The sequence below is a fragment of the Oenanthe melanoleuca genome, chromosome 1A (assembly GCF_029582105.1).
Source record: "Oenanthe melanoleuca isolate GR-GAL-2019-014 chromosome 1A, OMel1.0, whole genome shotgun sequence".
NCBI lineage: Eukaryota > Metazoa > Chordata > Aves > Passeriformes > Muscicapidae > Oenanthe > Oenanthe melanoleuca.
Window position 1 is genome coordinate 55,362,452 of NC_079334.1, and position 8,391 is coordinate 55,370,842.

Below are 8,391 nucleotides of genomic sequence, written 5' to 3' on the forward strand. Positions count from 1 at the left end.
CATTTGACAAAAGACTAAGTACAGATTTCCAAGCCTTTTGTTTAAGTTCAGCTTAAAGTACTGCCAATTCTCCCTTGTCAAGAAAAAAGGACAGAAATGCCAATGGCAAATTCTGCTTGGCATGGCAGAGTTGCTCTCTGTGCTTAGAACACAGCTCAGGTTACCCATGTGTCCAAGCTTGGTTAAAGCTCAGATGTTATCAAACTACTCAGTACTACTTCACTTTTTCTGAAATTTATTTCCACATTTTCACAAAACATCTTTTGTTGACATTCTGCAAATAACACTATCCAATAACGTGCCGATTTTTTCTTCTTGTGGAGTAATTTTGTACATCTGCAGAAAAAAGGAGAAAACAGGAAAGATTTATAAGGAAGAAAAAAAACTAATAATATAGCTTCTAAAAATATGTACACAAGAAAAGATTATTCCTCTCTCCCCCACTTTTACATTGGAAATTCTTATCTTCTTGTGACTGCAAGACAAAATTTGGACGGAAGCAAATTCTGAAACTGCAAGAACAAGGAAAGCTATGAAACTGAATAACAGCAGCACTTTTAGCTCCACGTGTTAAATGCTATGATTTGTCCAGTTTTATTCATATGCCTCCTATCAATACTTTGACAGACATGATAAAGATGACTTAAGTTACTTGAATTTTATCATGTAGGAGACACATGCTTCAAAATACTTATTTAGCAGATGGTAATCTGTTAAGAGCATGCCCTAAGGCAGTTCCTAACAGCTAATTAATGTGGTTTTATTTTAACCACCCCTACTGGGTCTATCTATGTGCTTAAGCTTATGAAACTGCTCAGGACTGAAATTTTTAATTAAATGAATATTTGCTTAAAAACAGGAATCAAAAATGCTTGGATGGTAGGCAGCGATTAGGAATTTATTTTTATGTTCTAATTCCCTGACAACATTAATAACTTGAAGACTTAAACTTTTTGATGTTAGGATGTGACAACTAAAATTTGTTTCATCTATACAATTCTAAGAAATAACCAAGGTCCACTTAAAACAAGGTTCCAGCTGTGCTAAAGAAATACAGATACTAAGGTAATTATGTCTGTTGATATTTAATCAGACAACTAAATAAACTACCCCTTTTCTCCATGTCAGTCTTCTCTTTTGGCTACACACCTTTTTGACTTTGGCAGTGTCTGTTAGATGGGGGAGTTCATCTAGGGAAATTTGCTGGCCTTCCACCTGAGATGCTATATCTGCCAGGTTTACAGTCTTGTCTCCATCCACAACCAGCACAATGAGCACTGCTGTGTCGCTGTCTGAAATGCCAAACTTTTTAAATGCATCTGAAATCTGAAACAGAAAAAAAATTAAAATATTATGAGGCAATTTCTCACTAACATAAGGAACCTTTTCAGTTACTGTGTCAGATACACTAAGAATATAAATTGACAGACATGTTACATTAATGGAATTCTGACAAGGTACAAACTGTAACAGCACATTAGTGTTATTAAAAATAACGATTCAAAACTTCTACTAGTGGCCAGGTAGAGTGTTAAAGGAATACATGCACTTAGTTTGGCTGTGTGGATCTTAGCAAGCTTTTCTGGCAAAAAAATGAATTTGTTCAATAAATCTTACATTGTTGCTTGGTGAAAGGCTGAAAATAATTTCTGCATTGAGTGTTCTGGTCTTCATTTTACCTATTTTCTCTAGATGCACTGCTTTGTTGGCTGCCACAAGAATCTGAAAAGGATCTACAATCTGTAAAACACAACAGAAAGAGTTATAACTTACTGTTTTGAAATCTGAAAAAAAAAATCCTAACCACTTCTTTTTGATAGCCTAATTCTAACAAAAAAAGGACTAGATTCTGAAACTATTTATGGGTTAAATGAGAACAAAGGCACCAAATAATGGATTTTTGACAGCATGAATTAATTATCACCAGAGTTTACACGTGAAGCAAATTTAAACTCCACCAAGCAGGATGTGAAATCAATCAAAACGATGTTTTTGGCCAATCTTGCCAAGGCTGTTGCACACGTACGAAATCAAAGAGGGCACTTGAAGGCGCAAAGCAGCTCGTGTGCCAGCGGCTGAGGGCACGGCTCAGCCTCGCTGCGCTCCCTCCAGCACTCGCACTCCGACAGGCGGCACTCTGCACTCACCATCGCCGGGTTTATCAGTGCTCCTTCAATGCACCCTTCCATGGCTTTTTTCCGCAGGGCAGCGGCATTTTTCACGTGCTGGAAGAGGAGCAGCGTGACGCTGTGCTGAGGGAACAGCTCCAGCCGGTGCGTTCGCTCCATCCCGGCCCGGGCTATCGGCGGCACGGAGGCGCTGCTCGTCCCGCGTTAAACACAGCGGTATCAACACGGGGCCGGGGCTCGGCGCTCCCTGCAGGACTGCCCGGTTCCGGCCGGTGCCGCTCCTGCCGAGGCTCGGCGCTCCCTGCAGACCTGCCCGGTTCCGGCCGGTGCCGCTCCTGCCGGGGCTCGGCGCTCCCTGCAGACCTGCCCGGTTCCGGCCCTTCCCTCCCGGCCGGTGCCGCTCCTGCCGAGGCTCGGCGCTCCCTGCAGACCTGCCCGGTTCCGGCCCTTCCCGCCCGGCCGGTGCCGCTCCTGCCGGGGCTCGGCGCTCCCTGCAGACCTGCCCGGTTCCGGCCCTTCCCTCCCGGCCGGTGCCGCCGCTCGCCGCTCGCCCCTCCCCGGAAGGGCGGCCCCGCCGCGGAGCCGGCATGGAGCGGGCCGAGGCCTACGGCTTCTCGGGGGCGATGAGCGGCGCCTTCCTGCTGTCGTGCCTGCTCTTCGCGGCCGTCAGCCGGCGGCAGCGCGGGCCCTACATGGACGAGGTGTTCCACGTCCCGCAGGCGCAGGCCTATTGCCAGGGTCGCTTCCTGCAGGTCAGGGGGGCTCGCCCTTGTAGCGGCAGGCGCTCGGGGAGGGGGCGGCCGAGCGCGGGTTTGTAGCGGGGGAGCAGCGGCGCACAGAGCTCAGGACCCTCGGGCAGCAGGGCAGGAGCTGTCTGTGCCTCGGCCGGGCGGCCGCAGCCGCTGTCGGTAACGCGGTGTGTGTGCTTTGCAGTGGGACCCCATGATCACCACGCTGCCCGGCCTGTACCTGCTCTCGGTGGGGCTGGTGAAACCCGCGGCCTGGCTGCTCGGCTGGACCGGACGCGTCGTGTGCTCGGTGGGAATGCTCAGGTTTATCAATCTCCTCTTCAGTGCCGGCAACTTCTATTTGCTGTATTTGCTTCTGTTCAAGATCCATCAGAAGAATAAGGTACGGTCAAAGTAAAATCATTATAAGCACTCGTACAAGCAGCTTTGATGGCTCAGTGTATGTTCCCTTCACTACATATGTGACATGTTCTCAGTTTTATATAACTGTGAGTGCCACCACCAGTTTGGCGGAGAAGGCACATTCCTACTTCTCTGATTTTTTAAATATCTTTTTTCTTGCACAATAATTCATTCTTATACATAACTACAAGGAGTCCCATTGAGGTCTGAATGCCTGTGTAGTTGGAATTGCTTAAGAGTCCTCACAAAACTTGAACAGCAGCTCCTCAGCTGCTCTGTGAGCAGCCTGTGTCATTGATGGGGATTTCTTCTTTTTCAGCTGCAGGCATTTAGATTTGTCCTTGTTGAATTTAATAGTATTTTTGTTGCCCCATTCTTCCAGCCTGAGTGGGTCACTCTGGATGACACCTGTGCTCTTGAGCAAATTGCCTGGTCCTGCCCATACAGTGTCAGCTCCAGACTTGGTGACTGTGTACTCTTGCTGCTTTCTTGTCATTGATAAAGGCATTAGACAGGACAGATCCCAGTATAGATCCCTGTGGTACTTGGGTGTTACTGACCTTTGGGTACAGTTCACCATGCAGCCAGTTTTTATCTGTCTAGCTGTCCATGCATCCAGGCCATAACAGATCAGCCTGGATACAAGAATGTATATTTAAAATTCTGGAGCATCCACCACTGCAGTAAATAGTTTTAGTGGTTAGTGGCCTATTTAAAATCCTCCATGTTAGTGAAGTTACTTAGTTTAACTTTTAACTTTAAAAGGCTTTTTTGTTATTCCCTGATAACTGAAGGATTCCTTTACCATAAAGAAAATTTATTTTGGAGAAACCTCTTCACTTCTAAGCACATGAGAACACTGTACAGGATTAGATTAAGTAAATTGTTTCCACTTTTAATTTTATACTTGGAAGTGGAAACATAAATGTAAGACAAAGTTGCATGACATTAGGCTAAGCATTTAGTGATACTTTGACATTTCTTTGAACCTCAGTGTTTTCTCAATTCCTTTTTCTTGTCAGGTGATGAGTGGCTGCACTACATTCAGAATTATCTAACATTTTTAAATGTTGTGATGTGGTGTTGTCAAGTAGTGAATGGAATAATTGGGAAGAGTTTTTAAGTGCATGGACTTCTACTTTTTTAAAAATTTCCTTTCTGACTCATGAATTATAATGATTATAAACAATAACAGTTGCATCAAAGATTAGAAACTTGGAGTGGCCTCACTGTGGACTTGATTCCAAAGAGCTAATAGCAGAGGCACAGAATGGTGCTGTCTCACAGATAAACAATCTCATTATGAGACTGTAGGAGTGTAAACAATTTTTTTTTAATTTTCTTCTGGCCATTAGTGTAGACTTTTTATCCAAGGTATGGAAGCAATTATGCTCCCACCATAATTTTAATGCTGCAAATATGTACACACCTGACATATGAAAGAAGTTGGTGTATTTTCATTTCCATATTTTTAACTCAGCTGCAGTAATGTTTTCACTTGGACTTTAACATTGCGTAACTATGTTAATGTAGCAGGAGCTTAAGAAAAATGGAAACAAATATGCAATAATGGAAACAAGGAGCACAGATGTACACATTAACAGTGTGTTAATGGAATTCTCAAGAATTATACTAGTTTTCTTTTAATACACTATTTCATGTTATTGGATGTTGTCTAATCACATTTTTCTGTTTCTTCTTTAGGCTGTGTCTGGTTTCCAGAGAATATTGTCCGCATTAACTCTTGCAGTGTTTCCCACCCTTTATTTTTTCACATTCCTTTATTATACGGATCCAGGATCTGTATTTTTCACTCTCTTTTCCTATTTAATGTGCCTTTATGGTAACCATAAAACTTCTGCTCTCCTTGGATTTTGTGGCTTCATGTTTCGTCAGACAAATATTGTGTGGACAGTTTTTTGTGCTGGAAATGTTGTTGCAGAGAAGCTAAATGAAGCCTGGAAGACTGAGTTGCAGAAAAAGAAAGATGAAAAGATTTCGTCCAGGAAAGGATCATTTTCTGATTTGACCAGAATACTGCATTTTCTTGTTCAATATCTGGTGTCACCTAAAAACTTAGTTACACTTACTGCTCTAACTTGGCCATACATCATATTAGTATCTCTCTTCTTTGTTTTTATCTTCATCAATGGTGGTATAGTTGTTGGTGATAGAAGTAGTCATGAAGCTTGTTTACACTTTCCTCAGCTGTTCTATTTTCTGTCCTTTACGGGTTTTTTTTCATTCCCTCATTTATTGACCCGTACTAAAATCAGGAAATTCCTTTTGTCATTGCGAAAGCACCCTGTGCAGTATAGCCTAATCACTGTCATCTCTTTATTCCTGATCTGGAAATTTACCTATGTCCATAAGTATTTACTAGCAGATAACAGACATTATACATTCTATGTCTGGAGAAAAGTCTTCCAAAGACACGAACTTGTAAAATACCTGTTAGTTCCCTTCTATGTATTTGCTGGCTGGAGTTTTACTGATACGCTAAAATCAAAATCAATATTCTGGATCTTAATGTATTTTGTGTGTTTATTAGCAGTCACAGTTCCTCAAAAGTTGCTAGAATTTCGTTACTTTATTTTGCCATTCTTAATATATAGGCTCAATATTCCATTTTTGTCTCTGTATAGACAACTTCTGGAGCTGGCTTTTTATATTTTAGTAAATGCTGTGACTTTGTATCTTTTTCTAAACAGAACATTCCAATGGGAAAATAATGATGAAGTACAGAGGTTTATGTGGTGACTTTTTTTTTTATATACTTTTATACCTGTAGGAAAACACAGTTCTGTTTCAGGACTAGGCTCTGGAATGAAGCATATGTTTTGCATCATGTAAAGACTGTTTCCCTAGCTGGAGCTGGGAAGAAAGCTCTTTGCTTATTTTGTTGCAACCAAATGCAAGATCTATTATAATGTGAAGATACTCCATATATTGGATTTATGAGAATTTTAAAATTCAATATGAGGGGAAATGTGAGAACACCTTTCTGTAATTAGTGTAAAATAAGAGAGATGTTTACTGTCATTTTTCATGATAATAAAATATTATATAACATGCCTTTGAAGGTATAACAGTTTATAAGTATGTTTCAGAGGTTTGCCTTCTAGAAAAGAAGGATTTCAGCCTGTTCAACCTTTCTGTTTATTTATCTGTGTGCATATTTATTGCTCAGATCAGGCAACTTCCTTCTAGGTTTTCTACTGGTCAAAGTATAAACCACTACTAAAATACAATGTTTTCAAAGCCTCCTATGTCTCACTGAATTTTCATTACTTTCTTTTGTCAGTAAATGCTTTCATTAGTTTTGTAAGCAAAATGTAGGCTCTGAAATCATTAGAGCATTTTGAACATTTTATTTCAAACTGGTGTTTAGAAAACACCGTGGACGCTATGTGTATGCACTTTCTGCATAAATGTTACTGTACAATAAAACATAAATGGCAGTTGATAATATGACCTGTTAGAAAGGGAGTAGTTTACAAATGTCAGACGTGGAATGGATTGCAGCCTTCTTAAATAATTGAGCTTTTATGTCCTGTGGTTCTGTGCTCACAGGTTTGTGCTGAAATTGGCTTTGAGTGCACTCCTGAGTTGCACTGTTTCAAAGATCTTTGATGTACTTCAAGAAGTACACATGGCATTATTGAACTATTCTTTTAAGTATTTTTCATGTTTAATGGAACTTGAATGTATATATTTTGACATAAGTAAAATGCAATGTATATATACATACATACATGTATGCATGTATATATATTTAAAAGCATGTAGTGTGCATTATTAGCAGAGTAAATGAAGGCTGTAATGGTTCCTGTCGGTAAATCACTTTAATAAGTCTTAGAAATACTTGATTGCTAAAGTGTGTGGCAGGGAAGAGTGCTGTCCAAAACTTCAGATACTGTGTAGCTTCTTCAAATTATTGTTCTATAATGAAAATACTTCAGCCAAATCTGTGCAAACATCTTATTATCACCACTCAAGTCACTCTGAATTGGAATTGTTTCTCGAGACCACAGAGGCAGTTAGGGACTCGGATCAGTGCTGTTACTGTTTTCTTTTGCAACATGAAGATCCGTGTCCTGGCTCCAATTCCTTCCCTGCTCTGGCTCTCTCATGGGCGTGATGAGTTCAGATTCTACCAGTGCCTTTGCAACTCTGTTTCTCCTAAGGAAACCCTCAAGCCGCTCGTCAATGAGTAGGTGTGTTTGTATTGAATTTCAGATAATTGCCTGGTTGCTTTTTGCTTCTTGGCCTTTTGCCAGCCTGGTAATTTGTTGTCAGTGTGTACCATAGGGAAAACGATTTTCAATTAGTCCCTATTTCCTTCTTCAAGTTGAAGGGACAAGAGATACCTGATATGGATTGCTTGTGAAGAATCCAGCTTGGTTCTGGCAGAGTCCAGGATGTTGTGCTGGGATTTCAGTATCACAGATTTGGGAGGGGAAGCCTTGTGTGCCTTCTGCTTCCAATTTTGTTTTTGTATGCCATGCCAATAAAATCATAAGATAAAAAGCATTTGCCTGCTTAAATACAACTTCATTTGTGCCCTGAAATACTGAGTTGGAATGGTAACATGGAAAGGCATGGGGCTCTGTCTAGTATTCCAAGTTGTATCTTTGATCCGAGGTTTTTTCTGCTTTTATGTAGGGGAGCAGGTGTTCATTCCCTTGAGAACAAAATTCCCTTGCAAAGATCCCTGTGTAGTCCAGAGGTGTTCTATCCAGCATGTCTGCTTTTACTGGTTTTAAATGCCATCCGTAATCAGCTCTGTTGAGAGACTGTTCATGCTTCCTATTTTTAACAGAAGTAGCAGCTGTGCTTCAAGTGGAAATAACCAGTTTAAATATGTACAGTTTTAAAACATTTTTTTTGTTGTGAAAAGTAAATGCAAAATGTTCACCAAAATATAAAGCACAATACCTTTCTAATGAACTCTATGCCAGGAGACACTAGAAAAATCACACATATCTGTGACTTGTTGGGGCTGTTTAACCAGTACTCTGAAATGGCATAATATTTTATAATGGAATTTATCACTATACTTACTGGTTTTAATTTAAAAGTACAGATGTGCTTAATATATGTTGCTCATT

General features: G+C 40.8%; 2 protein-coding genes across 2 annotated transcripts; one reads left to right on the plus strand and one right to left on the minus strand.

The window, feature by feature from the left end:
• Nucleotides 1-218: 218 nt before the first annotated feature.
• Nucleotides 219-2,464, minus strand: TPRKB (TP53RK binding protein). The gene is made up of 4 exons (XM_056514135.1): nt 2,148-2,464; nt 1,618-1,740; nt 1,150-1,326; nt 219-336 (listed from the first exon to the last, which is right to left on the minus strand). The coding sequence occupies exons 1-4, from the start codon at nt 2,286-2,288 to the stop codon at nt 250-252; spliced, it is 528 nt and encodes a 175-aa protein (XP_056370110.1). The 5' UTR covers nt 2,289-2,464; the 3' UTR covers nt 219-249.
• On the plus strand, nt 2,351-6,546 carry ALG10 (ALG10 alpha-1,2-glucosyltransferase). Its single transcript, XM_056514122.1, has 3 exons — nt 2,351-2,881; nt 3,063-3,260; nt 4,985-6,546. Exons 1-3 carry the CDS (start codon nt 2,717-2,719, stop codon nt 6,038-6,040), a joined length of 1,419 nt encoding a protein of 472 aa, XP_056370097.1. The 5' UTR covers nt 2,351-2,716; the 3' UTR covers nt 6,041-6,546.
• The last annotated feature ends 1,845 nt before the right edge of the window (nt 6,547-8,391 follow it).

What these genes read in the sequence shown, in the direction of transcription:
- TPRKB (XM_056514135.1), bottom strand. Translation starts at nt 2,288, where the DNA reads ATGGAGCGAACGCACCGGCTGGAGCTGTTCCCTCAGCACAGCGTCACG. An exon ending in CACTGATAAACCCGGCGATG is followed by an intron (nt 1,741 to 2,147) that starts GTGAGTGCAGAG and finishes TGTGTTTTACAG; the next exon opens with ATTGTAGATCCTTTTCAGAT. An exon ending in GCCTTTCACCAAGCAACAAT is followed by an intron (nt 1,327 to 1,617) that starts GTAAGATTTATT and finishes TTTCTGTTTCAG; the next exon opens with ATTTCAGATGCATTTAAAAA.
- ALG10 (XM_056514122.1), top strand. Translation starts at nt 2,717, where the DNA reads ATGGAGCGGGCCGAGGCCTACGGCTTCTCGGGGGCGATGAGCGGCGCC. An exon ending in GCCAGGGTCGCTTCCTGCAG is followed by an intron (nt 2,882 to 3,062) that starts GTCAGGGGGGCT and finishes TGTGCTTTGCAG; the next exon opens with TGGGACCCCATGATCACCAC. An exon ending in AGATCCATCAGAAGAATAAG is followed by an intron (nt 3,261 to 4,984) that starts GTACGGTCAAAG and finishes TTTCTTCTTTAG; the next exon opens with GCTGTGTCTGGTTTCCAGAG.